The 16,186-nt window shown below is 43.6% G+C and overlaps 1 protein-coding gene across 1 annotated transcript in view; it reads right to left on the bottom strand.

Moving 5' to 3' along the window:
- The window catches only part of sorbs2a (sorbin and SH3 domain containing 2a), a 45,100-nt gene that overhangs the window by 23,496 nt on the left and 5,418 nt on the right, over positions 1-16,186 (bottom strand). The window contains exons 2-5 of the mRNA XM_079463416.1: positions 2,507-2,562; positions 1,549-1,644; positions 627-650; positions 419-543 (exon numbers count right to left, since the gene is read on the bottom strand). Coding sequence (XP_079319542.1) covers positions 419-543; positions 627-650; positions 1,549-1,644; positions 2,507-2,516 — 255 coding nt within the window. The 5' untranslated portion in view covers positions 2,517-2,562. The remainder of the gene's footprint in view (positions 1-418; positions 544-626; positions 651-1,548; positions 1,645-2,506; positions 2,563-16,186) is intronic.

The following is a 16,186-nucleotide window of genomic DNA, read 5'->3' as shown; positions in this document are numbered from 1 at the left end:
GAAAATCCCAGCATAAAGGGTATGTTTAGAAAAAAACACCCATTAAAAATGATTAAAACGTTTCAAATACAAAACATTTCATTATTAAGGGTGAAAAAATTTATATTATGTTGGAAATGAACAATGTAAATTCAAGCAGTGACTTAAAACACAACAATTTTGTAGTCACTCAAAATATGAGGAAATTTCATTGAATCAAGTGACTCAAGCGACTAAAATAACATAACAAGATTCTTTCTCTCAGGAAAAAATTCTCCACTTTATCTCTGTTTAAGGTTTTATTGCCTATGAGGAATGACTGAGACATCTAGGAGATTTCCTCTGGGTAGGCCAATTCAAACAATATGAAATAAAATAAGAAAGCAGCTTTGATCAAACATTAAAAGGAACTCAGAAACCATAATAAAGAAAATCGTACCGCTGTGGGCGATTTCTTGTCTTGCAGGTTGGGTTTAACACTACGAAAACCTTTGGCACTCAAGGACGAGTTCTCGGCATCTCCATTCCTCAACCCCTCGGCCACACTACGTGAACGCCAGGCATCTGTACACATTAAAGCAAGCATAGTATATTTAATCACTGTACCCACAAATATAAACAGACAGACTTATGTAACAAACACTTGCCTGAATCTGAAGATTGAGGTTCACCTGTAAAAAAAATTATAAATATTATATCATATCCATAATGTAACAATTACAGGAGCATGCATAGTTATAAGAAAAATGTAGTCGCTAATGATTACACGACAACAGACAACTATGTTACAGCGAAACAAATGTGACAAAACACACTGTATTTACAGTAAAGCACGTAAACAGAGTAATTGATGGTCATAACATTGGAATGAAAAGATCACATCATTGTTTTAATTTAGATATATAAATGCATGATCAAATTCTAAATGAAAATGCTATTCATCAGAATGGCAGGTGTTTGTATGCTCAGTCAGGAAATGATGGTCCATAATGTGCGAAACCCAATGGGATATACTTTTTATTGCGTTTAGACCCTCCCTGTTCTCTATGTGTCAACAAACAGTTCAGCTTTAAAAGATGAAGGACACATCAGTGCATCTGTGAATTTGTGTTTTTCTGTCTGCGGCCAAGAGCTTTCATAATTCAAAGGTGTGTTGTCATATCCCTGACAGGTCTTGACAGTCTATGTAAGTTTTCAGCGGACGCACTGAAACAGGAGTATATACTAGTGAAGATGCCTGGATCCTTGTAACTATCAGCCTACAAAATAGACGCTATATTATACTGATATAATTAAAACCTGAACCAGGTCTGTAATACCTAACATGTACAATTTTAAATATAATGCGTCTGTTCATTTTCCCTGAAAGCTACAGAGTTTTTTAACACAATATGTAGCGAAACAGATTTGTAAAACATATGCATAGATATGTGAAAGAAGCTCGCACACAGACACAGATCTAAGGAGAGAACTTTTAAACTAATCTTAACTACTTAAGACTGATAAATTGTGACGAACTAAGGTCACAACTACAGTCTTTGTTTAATTTCCCGGCTTTAGTACTGATACCTGCAGCAGAGTAGAGATTGGGTGAGCTCTGCACCCTCTTCACAGGCCACAAGGTGAGAGACAGTGATGAACTCTTACGAGCACATCCTCCACTATCTAGATTACATTTGTAGTCACATGCACACACAGAAGCATACATGCAAAAGAAATAAAAAGCAAAGCACATGCATGATCAAATACAACATTACTGCAGGAACTGAAAATGGATAAATATGAAATAAAATGATAATGTTGATTGCAGCAATTCATTTTATTTTATATTTTTTGTTCGTTTTTTGCAATTAGGCTGACTTTATAATTATAAATTTTCTACAATAACAAGGAAAAATTTACTACAGCAACACTCTATCCTAACCATATGCAACACAACAATTTTGTAGTGAAAAATGATTTGTCCGCCCATAATAAACTTGACACAGCCAATGCAAACATTTGTGGAGAGTGGTACCAAAGAGATTTCACCATGGGTGGGGCCTTCCAGCATGATGCCACAAAAATAGAAATTGAGCAACAGACAATTTATCGTCATGTTTTGCTTTTCTGAGCTGTAGGACAAATACTTAGACTTATTAAGAAGAGATAGCTGTTATCACCTGTCAATTAATCTTATTACACCTGGTTAGGACTCAGTGTGACGTGATTGTTACCCCAAGTGATTTGTGTCATACAAAGATGGGCTTATCATGCTGTTTGTATATCCATTTTAACATTTTGCTTATTTATTTCAATCAATTTATCCTTATTTGCCTGATAAAATTCAGATCATAAATCCAGATCTCAACTTGGCCCAGATAAGCCAAGGGTCTCATTTCCCAATGTATGTATCTCTTTAAATGAGCTGTCTCAGTAATGTTGATACAACATATTAGTATTAGTATTTTAAAAGCAAGGCAAAGGCATTTGTGCAGTTACACATACGGTCTGAATTGTCATGCACCTTTGAAATCTCAGTGAATACCTGTATTCATGATGAAGATCTTCACCAAACTGTGTTCTGAAGAAGCACACTTTCACCTGTAACACACATCAAAGTGCTTTTAACAATAAAAAAATGTTATCGTTATTTTTAACCTTACATTTTATATACGTGACGGAATAATGTGCAAATTTGTCCTATGGTGTCCTCCGGTGACGGCAAAAATGTAGAATGAAGATGAATCTCTCTTACTGTGTGTTCACACCAAGCGCGAATGAGGCGTCAAGCACGAGTGATTTACATGTTAAGTCAACGCAAAGACGCGATAGATCCAAATGTTCAAGCGTCCAACTACTCGCGAATAGTGCGTTTTATTCCCGCAAGACGCGCTTGATGTGAACACACAGTTATGCTACTTTATATGATAATATAAATATCAAAAATATAAAACAATGTAATATTAACAGTTTGTTTTCTAAATCTTGATATGTCACACCATAGGACACATGTACGATTTATTCGTCGACTACCCACTTCAAAATTAACACAATCTCTGTCTGAATCACAAATCATATCCGATGGAATCCAACGACTGGACTAACATTTTTGGTCCTACATATTCTCATATTATTTTATACACCATGGCATCATGAGGACACACATACTTTTACCAAGCTGCACTATGTCTGGCACAGGTTATATATATAATCAGTGCGTGTCAGATTTAGAGGATGTTCTGTTTTAAACATGTTTGATGTGTATCAAATGGAGACCTAGGTCTTAATCAGGATCCATGATGTTTACTGACGAGAAACTGTGGCGTCAGTATGTGAGTGAGTTTGGAGTAATACACTGACCGACACCGGACAGTCTGCGGTTAGGAACACCGCGTACCAGCTATGTGGTAATTTTACAATGTGTTTCACACACACATATGTGTCTCTCTTCCCCTCCACTATTTGTAAACATGAAGCACAAGGTGTGGAATGTAAGTGGTGGGATCTAATCATAGAATCCATATCTGTCTCCGACAAAAACACAGAAAATATACAGACACAGTAGTCAGTATGGACTTAAGCTGTGATGTTGTCACTCTTTTCTTCAAACCAGATACAGATGGGGATTACCAAATGTATATGCTAACAGCATCTGATAATGTCCCACATTCATTGAGGTGAACAGTGACCAGACATTATGGATGAGAGAGAGAGTGTGTGAGAGAGAGACATAAGGACGTAAAAATAAGATGCAGTTGTCCGATAGCCCTTTGCTACTGACAGATTTATTACTGGCTGTTACGCCCAGGGAGAGAAAGTGCTATCATCATTATTTGGATCTATGTAGCTATAACCCCACTGCGGCCATAATTGTTATATAAAATAGGTGTCAGATCAAAGATTTCATTCATTTTTAACTCATCACCTTCTTTTACAATTTGGTACAAAGTTCTTGTATAGCTTCATAGAGTCGGGTACCAGTTGGGTATAAACCGTTCTAAGGAATCTGAAAGGGCATTCCTTCCTACATGTTAGACATAAAAAATGAATAACTAAAATAAGTTGACCATTGAATAATAAAGAAACTAACGGCACAAATAATAATCTGAATGGGCCATTCTCTCTGAGACAGTTTGATATTATGTGAGGAAACTTTACATTTTTCCGTTTAAAATCTTAATATTCTCTTGTCCCACTGTGTACATGAACTTCATTCTTTCTCATTACCGAAACCGTATTTTAAAAATTGTTGCATGTTTAATTTTCTATTAAAATATGCATCATTAATGTCTTATCATGTATGATCATGGAATTACTTTATTTCGTGAATGCTGTGGAATTTACAGTTTTAAATGGTTATGGTAATGAGAATTTTTAAAGCCTTTTTGTAAAAAAGATGGAGTTAAAATGTCAGTATAAGATTTTAAATGAATGCTTTTAAACATGCCATACATTGTTTTTAATGAACTAAAAGGAAATTTGATGATGCAAGTGTTTTTAAACTCTCCCTGTGGTCAATAATTGTATACCTTAAAACTAATCTTTGATCATCAAAATTACACAACAGTTTTTTCCTGTAAAAATATTGTTATTACATATATATATATATATATATATATATATATATATATTGATCACCACAGGGGGTCTTTAAGAAAATCACGTTTTACAAATTGAAACCAAGATTCTGTGGTAATCACCCATATGCATTTTTAAATAGAACCAGTCTCTGGGTCAACACGAAAAGAAAACCATTCCAACTCTCGGGGTCTGTTTACAATTTTTCTACCATGTCATGTCATATTATATTAATCTCATATGCTGGCCAACACCTCAGGAAAAGAACTGAAACTGTTCCAAAGTTAATTCAAGACCAAACAAGTTGACAAACTTGTCATGCTCTGACCCATAATACTTTTCTTACATGTCCACCCCTCGACACCAGCCATCTGGCACCTTGCTGGTATTTGATGCACACATTTCATGATCCAATAAAGAATAAAATACAATCCTGGCCTACTTTTTCCAGTTTTCATTTCATTTCGAAGATATATTGCAAACGTTCCACTACTTATTATTTATCCACAGCAAGATATAATTTGCTTTTTGCAGCATTTAAAACTGCATTTACATACAAAATTATGACAGATCTGAAAAAACCTGATTTAGGCTGACGAACGAAGATGTTTGTTCCACAAATTTCTCTGAAGAATTTTGCAGCCGAGCCTATAGTCGAACATTGCAGTATTACAGTAAGCAATGAGAAGTGTAGAGCCATGTCAGCTAGCCCATTATATAACAGAAATGTCATCTTAATTGCCTGTTAACACAAGCTGCAGATGAAATTGAATGTTTATATCACTCAAGTGCACCCAGAGGGCTTTGAACTAATAATGCACAAAACTAAACAGAAGCTCAAAACTGCAGCTGTGGATCAGAGTGAAACAGCTGAGGTGGATATAAAAGAAAACTTGCCATCAATATATATATATAACTATGAGGCAGAAAAAAAAGACGACCTGTATTTGTTCCTTTTCAAGACATTAAAATATTTGAACAATAGCTACACGAAAAAAATATTATGCGCCTTGATAGATTTTATGAAAATAAATTATTAAAATATACTTAATATAATTATGTTCCTGTTTTAAACAAGAACATTTTGTTAAAATAATCTACACATTTTGGTTGTTAAGATTTTTATTATTAAGTTTGAGTCAATTTAATTTAATAATTAAGTAATCCCATTTAAATTTGTCAAATAAAGCTAACTTATTTTGGGTTGAGATAACCTAAATCATTTTTGTAGATATAACTAACATGGCAGTTGATCTGTAGTTCCCAACATGCTTCGTATCTGACTGCATTCGATTATTTTTCCAGATTAACTAGTGTATTTCAGCAAAAAAAAAAGACTTGTTCGTGTTTTTGTTCATTTATCTTTGAGATTTAGGAGAGTTTTGGTATTCATTTTAAGTTTGGGTTTTAAGTTTTAATCGTTTCTCTGTATGCTATGATGAGAAATAAGGATCAGTAGAGGAAGGAGGATTGAAAGCGTATTAGGATCGCTTTCCTCTCACATATCTAATTTAAGGCTTTGTTTTATAGATATGATTCAGGAAATCATGAAGCCATTGTGACTATGTAAAACACAACAGACATCACATGCATGTTTTAATGGTAATATTGTTACTATTTTGTTTTCAACTATTCAGACAGACCATGGTATTCATTTTCAGGTGGGTGCGCCTAACTCTTGAAGTTGACAGCACCAGTGCTACCAAGGAATAAAAAAATATGTCGAGCCCAGTTCTCTGTTTATCTACTTAAATATTATGTATGCAAGTTACATTTGCATGCAATTCAACTTTGCAGTTATTGTAGGGCGGAGGTTGGCAACCCGTGTCTCTTGAGTCGCATGTGGCTGTTCTGCCGCTTTGCTGCCACTCCCTGCCTGTCTTTATTAGGCCCTCTTTATGCCTGGTAAGTGATTTACCTGTTAAGGCAATGCAAAGACGCGATGATCTAGTTGCAGCGCGATTCGCGCGAGTTGAAAAATCGTAACTTTGGCGAAAATTCGCGCTGCGTTAACCAATCAGGAGCTTGCTCTAGTAGGGCCGTGAGTGAGCGTCAGAAGCCCCTCCCATTTTAATATAGGCCTATAGTTTCACTTATATCATGTTTATATTTGATAATTAATATTAGCTTTCAGACCCAAATTTCACTAAGTTACTCACATAGCATAATTATTTGTTAAATTCATAACGTACCATTGCAGTAGAACTGACGCGCGATCCATCGGAAAATTTCAGAGACGACAAAATGGCCAAGCGGTTGGGAACGAGAAAGGCTAATTAATATGCATAATATGCATAAGAGTAGCACTAAACTATTAACTATTAATAAACTATTCTACCATTAGGAGGCATAATAAATACATTTAAAATCATAATTAAATCTCCACAATAATTCAAGTATTACCTCCGGCCCATGTAATTTTCTGTTACAAACCGACCCGGCCCCCCATTAAAGACAGGGAGAATTATGTGGCCCTTGCAGAAAAAAAAGTTTGGGGACCCCTGGTCTACAATATAATAGCCATATAAACGTAGCGTAATTATAATAATAAAACATAGCAAAGAGGCATTGACAGAGAGTCAAGAAATGATGATGAGAAGAATTATTATTAATATTTCGGTAAAGTTCATTAAATCTATTCTGTTGTTAGTGTGGTCTTTAAAATTATGAACTGTGTATGGACTGACAAAAGTGTTACATGAGGAAGCAATTTGACAACAATGCAATAAATATTTTAGGTGCATCAAAAAGCATGCTGGTTAAGATACCAGCAGACAAACTAATCCAGCAGAAATTAGTGCATAAAAGGTCACCAAAATTAAGTATTTGAACCTCATAATTAAATACAAAAGGAGGAGAAAAACGTCTCGGTTACTTTCGTAACCTCGGTTCCCTGAGAAGCGGGAACGAGACATTGCGGAGACCGCATATGAAACTCCTCCTCTTTTTCACTTTTCCTGAAGTCCTATAGGATAACGCCAGTTAAAAAACTGGCCAATTGTCGCAAGACATGCACAGTATGCAAATACTGACGAATCTAGACAGTATAAATACAGTGCATGAGACGACAATACCTCAGAATCTACGATAGAACGCTTGACCAGAGATAAGCAGCGAACACGGCGTTCTCCGCAATGTCTCGTTCCCGCTTCTCAGGGAACCGAGGTTACGAAAGTAACCGAGACGTTCCCTTTCGAGAGCGGTCACTTCGACATTGCGGAGACCGCATATGGAACGGTAGTACAATCCCGCCGTGAGAGCTAGCAAAAACAGCCCGATAACTGGGATAACACGTACACAGTATGCGGAGCAGACAAACCAACCATTCGCGAGGTTGCCCCAAGCGTTAACCGCTGATTGGCTGAAACCGGCCTATGAGCTGCTAGATCACTGAGCACGCCAATGAACTGCTAGATTGGTCTTTTGTCGAATTTGCATATCCAAACCCAACGAATGCAGCGCGCTGCGCTGAACAGGGCAGACACCACAGCAGTAGAACCAGCACGGAAACCCGGGCGATATAATAACGAACATAAGTACACCAAGCACAGTGTAAACAGCAATGCGGCAACAACTGTGTAGCACAATACATTACAAGGTAGAAGATAAGCTTAATCAGCACTCACCGAGAGGACTTGAGAAGCCAACGAGGACACATCCAATCTGTAGAACCTGGCGAAAGTATTCTGAGAAGACCAGCCAGCTGCACAGCATATGTCCTGAATAGATGTGCCCCTAGACCAGGCCCACGAAGAGGCGATAGCCCTAGTCGAATGAGCTCTGATACCGAAGGGGCAGTTCTGACCCTGGCTTCCGTACGCCAAGGTAATAGCGTCCACTACCCAGTGAGAGAGCCTCTGTTTTGAGACAGCCCGGCCTTTAGTACCCCCACCAAAACAAATAAAGAGCTGCTCCGACTGCCGAAACCCGGCCGTGCGATCTATGTAAGCCCGCAATACCCTTACCGGGCATACCGCTCTCTGAGCGTCAGCATCCTGTGGGTCTGACGACTCGGAAGACAAGGCGGGCAAGGAAATGACCTGAGCTCTAAAAGGGGTAGACATGGACTTCGGCACATAACCCGATTTTGGCCGGAGAGTGACGCTGCAGTCGCCTGGCCCAAAACGAATGAAATCAGCGCCGACTGAGAGCGCTTGCAAATCCCCTATGCGCTTAGCCGAAGCAAGGGCGAGAAGGAGAACGGTTTTTAGAGTGAGCTCTCTTACCGAAGCCGCGTCCAAAGGCTCAAAGGGGGGAGAAGAGAGAGCCTTCAACACCAGTGCTAAGTCCCAAGGTGGCACCGAAGGGGTTCGCGGGGGGAAAAGTCTCCTCGCTCCTCTGAGGAATCTGACCACCAGCATGTGCCTACCAATCGATTGCCCATCAACCGGGGAACGAAACGAGGCGATGGCCGCTACGTAAACCTTCAGCGTTGACGGGAGGCCGCCGCTGTCCAGCCTGTGCTGCAGGAAAGACAAAATATCAGACACGGGGCAAGACGCCGGGTCGATATTGTTGCTGCTGCACCATTTAGCAAACACCCCCCATTTTAGAGCGTATAAACGTCTGGTAGACGGCGCGCGAGACTCCGAAATAGTATCCAGCACACGCTGAGGGAGTGCAGTTAGAATCCCCGAAGCGGCCAGGCATGAAGGTTCCACAACTCCGGGCTGGGGTGCCAAATCGTGCCGTTCACTTGGGACAACAGGTCTCTCCTGAGGGGAATCCGCCACGGCGGTGCCGTCAACAACTCCCTCAGGTCCGGGAACCATGGTTGATTCGGCCAGAACGGAGCGACGAGAATCACCGACGCCGTCTCCTCTCTGACTTTGCACAGCACTAGGGGTAAAATCTTCACCGGAGGAAACGCGTAAAGCCGAACGGCCGGCCAACGCCCCGTCAGCGCGTCGCTCCCCATAGGGGAGTGGATCAGCGAGAAATACAACGGGCAGTGTGCGTTCTCGCTTGTCGCGAATAGATCCACCTCCGCTTTCCCGAAGCGTTCCCAAATTAACAGGACTGTGTCGGGATGAAGCCTCCATTCCCCGTGCTGAAGACCCTCCCTCGAAAGCATGTCCGCTCCGCGGTTCAGATGACCGGGGATATGCGCTGCTCTGATAGAGAGTATATGCCGATCCGCCCACAGTAGGAGATCCGCCGCCTGTTTGAAAAGAGCTCCGGAACGGATCCCTCCCTGGCGATTTATGTACGAAACCACGGACATGTTGTCGGTGCGAATCAGAACATGTTTCTGCTCCAGCCTCGACTGGAAAGTATGAAGAGCTAGAGACACCGCCTTTAGTTCCAAGCGATTTATGTGCCATTTCCTCAGAGACTGTGACCAAAGGCCGGATGCCGGCATGCCCTCGCACACCGCGCCCCATCCCGAGGACGATGCATCCGTCGTAACGACTGTGCGTCTCGTCACCAGCCCCAGGGGAACTCCCCGACTGAACATGCTCGGGTCGCGCCATGGACTCAGGGCGTCGAGGCAGCGGCGTGTAACCGGGACTCGCGCCTGGCCCGAGGACCATGCTCTCCATGGAACCCGAGCCTTCAGCCAGAACTGAAGCGGTCGCATGTGCAGAAGACCTAGGTGGCAGACCGCCAACGCCGATGCCATGAGACCCAAAAGCCTCTGGAACTCCCTCAGGGGAACAGACCGGCCCAGCCTGAGCAAATGTAGAGCTGAAGAGATGGACTCCGTCCTCTCTAGGGAGAGACGAGCGCGCATCTCCACTGAGTCGAAACATACCCCCAGATACGTTATAGACTGACTCGGCGTGAGTTTGCTCTTCTGCATGTTCACGCGCAGCCCCAGGGATGCCAAGTGACCAAGCAGCATCTGCGTGTGACCGATTAGCGCCTTCCGAGAGTGGGCTAAAATCAGCCAATCGTCCAGATAATTGAGAATGCGCATTCCGCTCGCTCTGAGAGGGGAAAGCGCCGCGTCCACGCACTTCGAGAATGTGCGCGGAGCTAATGCCAGCCCGAATGGGAGGACGGCAAATTGGTACGCTGAATCCTCGAATGCTAATCGCAGGAACCTTCGGTGGCGCTTGTTTATCTGAACATGGAAGTACGCATCCTTCAGATCTACGGAAACAAACCAGTCCCCGGGACGCACTTGTGCCAGGATCTGTTTTAGAGTTGTCATTCTGAACGCTCGCTTGTGAAGCGCTCGGTTGACGGGTCTCAAGTCCAGAATCGGACGCAGACCACCATCTCTCTTGGGCACTACAAAATACCGGCTGTAAAACCCGCTTTCCCGCTCGTTCGGGGGGACACGCTCGATCGCTCCCTTCGCGAGCAGGCTGCGGATTTCCTGCCTTAGCACAGGTGCGTTTTGCGCTGACGTAAGCGACGGGACCACACCGCTGAAGCGGGGAGGTCTGCGCCTGAACTGCAGGGAGTACCCGTGTTCTATCACGTTTAGCAGCCAAAGAGAGATGCCTGGGATGGCTTTCCACGCGTCCAGAAACAGACATAACGGCCGAATCTGATCGGGGGTTACCGTCATCGGACCGTTTAGGGTAGCGCGCTGGCCCAGCGAGGCTAAATGCACTGGCGGGAAAATATCTCGCGCGTGAGACTCCAGCGGTCCCTCGTCCACGGGAGCGTCCGTGGACGAGGGAATGCTGGTTATAGTTGTGACTAGCTGCGGCTTCGCGCTGCACCGTGGCAGGGCAAGGGACGCAGCATTGTGTGTGTGAGGGGGAAAAAGCTCCTTCTGTGAACAGGTATGTGTTTTTATTGCATTCACACAAACAACACTTACAACATTGCAATAATCGCCCGCAACCGCGGGGGAAAACTGTTGCAAACAGCGGCGCTTTGGGTCCGCCGGCACGCTCACAGACTCTCTCCTCCTCTTCCCAGGTCCGTCAGGACGACGGCTTGGCAGCCGATGACGCTCCGCCGTCGTGGCGTGGACCTCTCTTCGGCCCGTACCTCTTCTTTGCTGGGCCCGCCCATTGTTTAGGACGGACGTCCGGTTCGCGACCTCGACTAGCCGGTGCGGGAGCCGCGTGCTGTTTGGCGGGTCTCTGCGAGGAGTGAGGCGCGGATGAAGAGCGGGCTCTCGGAGACGGTTGGTAAGAGCGTCGAGGCAGCACGTGACTCATGGCCTTGGCGCGCTTTTGCGCCTCACCAAAACGCTCTACTACCGACTCCACGACGTCACCAAAGAGGCCGGAGGGAGTGATCGGCGCGTTGAGCAGGGACTTACGATCGGCGTCCTTTAGATCCGCCAGCGTAAGCCACAGATGACGGTGGAGGACGACCATAAACCCCATAGATCTGCCGATAGCCTGGGCGGTGCGTTTCGTAGCCATCAGCGCGAAGTCGGTCGCTGCCCTCAGATCCCGTGTAGCGTCCGTCTCCAGGCTGCCGCTATCCAGCGACTGAAGGATCTTTGCCTGGAACACCTGCAGCACCGCCATAGTGTGCAAGGCGGAGGCGGCCTCGCCAGCGGACGCGTATGCCTTACCAGCGAGATGGGCGGTAAACCTGCACGGCTTCGAGGGCAGGCCTGGGTCCGAGCCCAGCGAGGTGGCGGAAGGGCACAAATGAGCGGCGAGGGTCTCCTCGACGGGTGGCATGCGCACGTAACCGTGGGCCTCGGCCCCGACCACGTGGGCAAACATGGCCGGCGTAGCAGCGTGGACGCGCGCCGACTGAGGTGCTGACCACGTCTTCACCACGTGCTCGTGGACATCTGGGAAGAACGGCGAACTCCTTTTCGACGTGGCCTGGCGGCGACTCGCCTGAAAGTACCAGGAGTCGAGCTTACTCTTCGCCGGCATCTCAGGTGGATCCCAGGTGATGTCGAGCTCGCTTACAGCTTTTTCGAGAACCCTGACGAACTCCTCGTGGAGGTCCGGGGTGCTCTCCGGATCGGGACGATCACGCTCCGATCCTGCCCAGTCCTTGTCCGAAGCTGATATGGAGTCATCGTCCTCCTCGACGCCGAAGGAAACGGCGTCCGCGATGGAAGGCGGAGGACGAAGGACCTCGTCGACTGGGGAATGAGGTGACGGCAGAGGACGGGGGCCCGGAGCCGGGTCGTCGCCGCCACCTCGTGGAGTGGGTGGACTCACCAGCGGCTCGTTGGCGGCGGTGAGCCTCGACCCTAAGAGTCCACGAGCAATGTTCCTGCGAGTCCTCAAAACACGCGCCGGCAGGTCCGCACAGTGCGCGCAATCGGACTCGCAGAGTGCATCCTCCGCATGGGCAAGGCCCAGGCAGGCAATGCAGTGCTCGTGAGTATCCTGCGGGCCAATGGGGCCCGCGCAGAGACGACAGAAAGAAGCCATCGGATGCGGTGAAAGAAGTATCCAGTTGCGTCTTCAACGATGGCAGCGTGAAAAAGAAGATTCTGAGGTATTGTCGTCTCATGCACTGCATTTATACTGTCTAGATTCGTCAGTATTTGCATACTGTGCATGTCTTGCGACAATTGGCCAGTTTTTTAACTGGCGTTATCCTATAGGACTTCAGGAAAAGTGAAAAAGAGGAGGAGTTTCATATGCGGTCTCCGCAATGTCGAAGTGACCGCTCTCGAAAGGGAACTGCAAGAAGGTGCACTTTTTGAAAAAAGAACCTCCACTTTCAATAGGCAGGCTACGGACCTGTGCAATGTACATACAGCATGAGCACAACCGGAGATGATCGAAAAAAATACAGAGAGCAGCAGTTTTATTTCTGCTTTGACAGCCTGAACACCGAATGCACTTGTTAGAAATGGAATAGTGAGAAAACATTCTGCTTGGTACATTTCTCGTCTATAAATCAAACTTTTAGGTCTTTAGCCGGCATAGTTTATATCCTGTCTGGCTAGTGCGCTTCTCATTATGTTTACTCATGATGTCCGTATGCAGCGGTGCAACATTACGGCGCAAAAACAAAAAGCTGAAGTCTAACTAAGGGAGCGCGTGCAACATAGCGGCGCTACTCTGCTATTGCAACACTCCCACTTTTGCCATAGACAAAAATGTATAAATTGCTAAATCCAATAAAAACCGTCGTGTGATAGTGCTTTTATATCAGGGGCTGTGTTTGCCTCGTGCCTCTGGCCTAATCACAGCCATGCTGATATAAGAGCACTATCACACTCCTACTCAAGCAATATTGCATTAATAGCCCATGACAATGAATAGCCTTCTGACAGAACTGGTGGAGTAAAACGATACTAGACTATGAATCTGCTGCCAATACAAGTGTGTGTGTTTGTCATGTAAGCATAAATAAAATCACACGCAAAAAGCTGCCATCGACCGCCAACAAACTGCACATAAAGAATTTGATTTAGGATATTTTTAACCCACAATGACAGATTTAAAGGCCAGAGCATTAAAGTCGGCTAAATAAATCAACTCCTCATAACCCGACGACAGATTCTACAAAACAGCTTGAGCGACAAAACAAATGTCTGATTTGCAGTTGTGACATTTTTAGGGAGGCCATGTAAAGCTAAAGGGAGAGAAGAGAGGAAGTTCTGGGACGTTGTTTTGAAGCCGTGTGTGTACTGTTGGGCTATTTCTAAAGGTGTCTTGGTTTGCACCCAATTTGTGATTAGCGTTCTATTGGATGCCTGAATGAATATGTGTGTGTGTCTTAAATACTTTAAGCTCCCGTGTGCGCCATCCCCGCCCGGACCACATAGACTCTCAGCCTCCCTCTGTCAGAGATGCTGTTTCATCATTAGTGGCTTCACCCGCGCACGACAAACCACATTCCACTTCTTATTAGCGCAGCAGAGAGTTTTGAATATAAGTCATTTTTCCATTTTCATATTTATGTTGCTCCAAACCGGCATGACTTTATTTCTTCCTTATAGTTCCGCGCAACTATAAAGAAAAAACTATTAAGATCCGTGATTCAAATATGGGGACGACCTTGATAAATTGAAAACACGGGTGATAAACAATGTGTCCGTTATAATACACTTACGCATTTAGCAGACACTTTATCCAAAGGGACTTACATTGCATTATACTATACATAGCATCTGAGTATCTGCAATCCCCTGGGATCGAACCCATGATCTTGGCATTTCTAGTGCCGTGCTCTAACCTGAGCTACAGGAAAGTTTGATATTGTTATTGTCTTGATATTGTTGCGTAAAGTGACTACGGACCTCCTGGAACTGTAATGACGCGACCAGCTATGTTAATTATTGATTGAAATCGAGCAATCAATCAAATACACAATAATGTTATGATGGTCATATTCACTGCAGAAGCATATTTATTAAATACAGTATTTCGTCATGTAATAAATAAGGAATTTGGTCTGTGGTAAAATGTAAGAGATTATTTTTACTGTGTGTTGTTGTTAGAGGGCAGTACGGTTAAATGTGGAACAGAAAGCAGTAATACTTTGAAATAAAGCAGAGCTTCCAACAGTCGAGTTTAATTCAGCTCTGTGTTGCCTTATATTATTCTAACCAAGATGATCAGAACATGATCCAGCTATCGAGGACAGACATAGAAAAGCCTGCTGCGGTGAAAGCCACATCCGCAAAGAGATTCAGGAATAACTCCTTATAAACATAACACATAGCTAGTTCACGTGTTATCCTCGTATTCTCAAGGAATCGCGGGAAATCACATAAACAAAACTAGTGACCATTGTACGTCAACTAAATACACAATAAAATATGCGTTAAATGCAAATGAAAGCATATTTGATTGCATTAGTAGGAAAATGTGATAGAGACGAAGTGACTGCTTTTTTTAAAAGGGGTAAGGTCATGACATGTCAGGGCCAACGTGGCGGGCACACTTACAGACTGTCACCATGCACTCAAGTGCTGTTTGTGTGGGTGTGTACACTCCTATTTAAAGCTGTATAAGAAAAGAGGGCTAGATAGACAGTTTTACCTACCAGACTCCCCTATCTGTACTCATGCTTCGCCCTTTGATAAGTTGGAAGTGGCATCTATTCTTGGAAGTGAGTTTAAATGAGAAGTCTGTCATCATTTATTACCTACGCTACAACAGAGATTTTCAGAGAATAACTACTCAAATTTCAGCTTGTTTCTCAAACAAAGTCTTCATATGTCTTCAAAATACCCGGAGAACAACAAACACATCATGTTTACAGTGCATTTACATTGATGCATTTGGCAGACACTTAAATTCAAAGCTACTTTGCCAAAGGAAACTCCGAATTTCAAGCCAGATCTGAGCATAGACCCTCTGATACCAGAAGCCAAACGCAAGAGCCCTCCAAATAAGGAAGATTTTGCAAATAAAGCGTTAGATTTTTGCTTGTGGGTTTTCAAAGCGTTATTCCTTGGAATCACTGTGTCAGGGGTTGCGAGAAAGAGTTTTGGTAGACTCCGTGGTTAAATACCAGAAGCTTGGTCCAGATTGCTATCTTGGTTTAGCAATTTACCACAGATATTCTGGTTAAATGCACCTTTGCGTTTAAAGAAAACATGACCATAAAGGCCTTTTAAAAGGGAGTTGTTAGGTTGTTAAACTATTCAATGGTGCATGTTACAGTTCTTCTAATGTGCCACTTGGCAATTTTATATATATTAAAAAATATAGAATTCATTTGGTACAGTGGCTTGAAATATTTCTCATCTAATTCATTTTTATAAAGCTCAGAAAAGAACAGAACATAATAAAATTTAGTA

Source organism: Barbatula barbatula (genome assembly GCF_947034865.1).
Source record: "Barbatula barbatula genome assembly, chromosome: 8".
NCBI classification, from domain to species: Eukaryota; Metazoa; Chordata; class Actinopteri; order Cypriniformes; family Nemacheilidae; genus Barbatula; species Barbatula barbatula.
The sequence above is the reverse complement of the archived record's forward strand: the minus strand, read 5'-3'. Positions and strand labels throughout refer to the sequence as shown.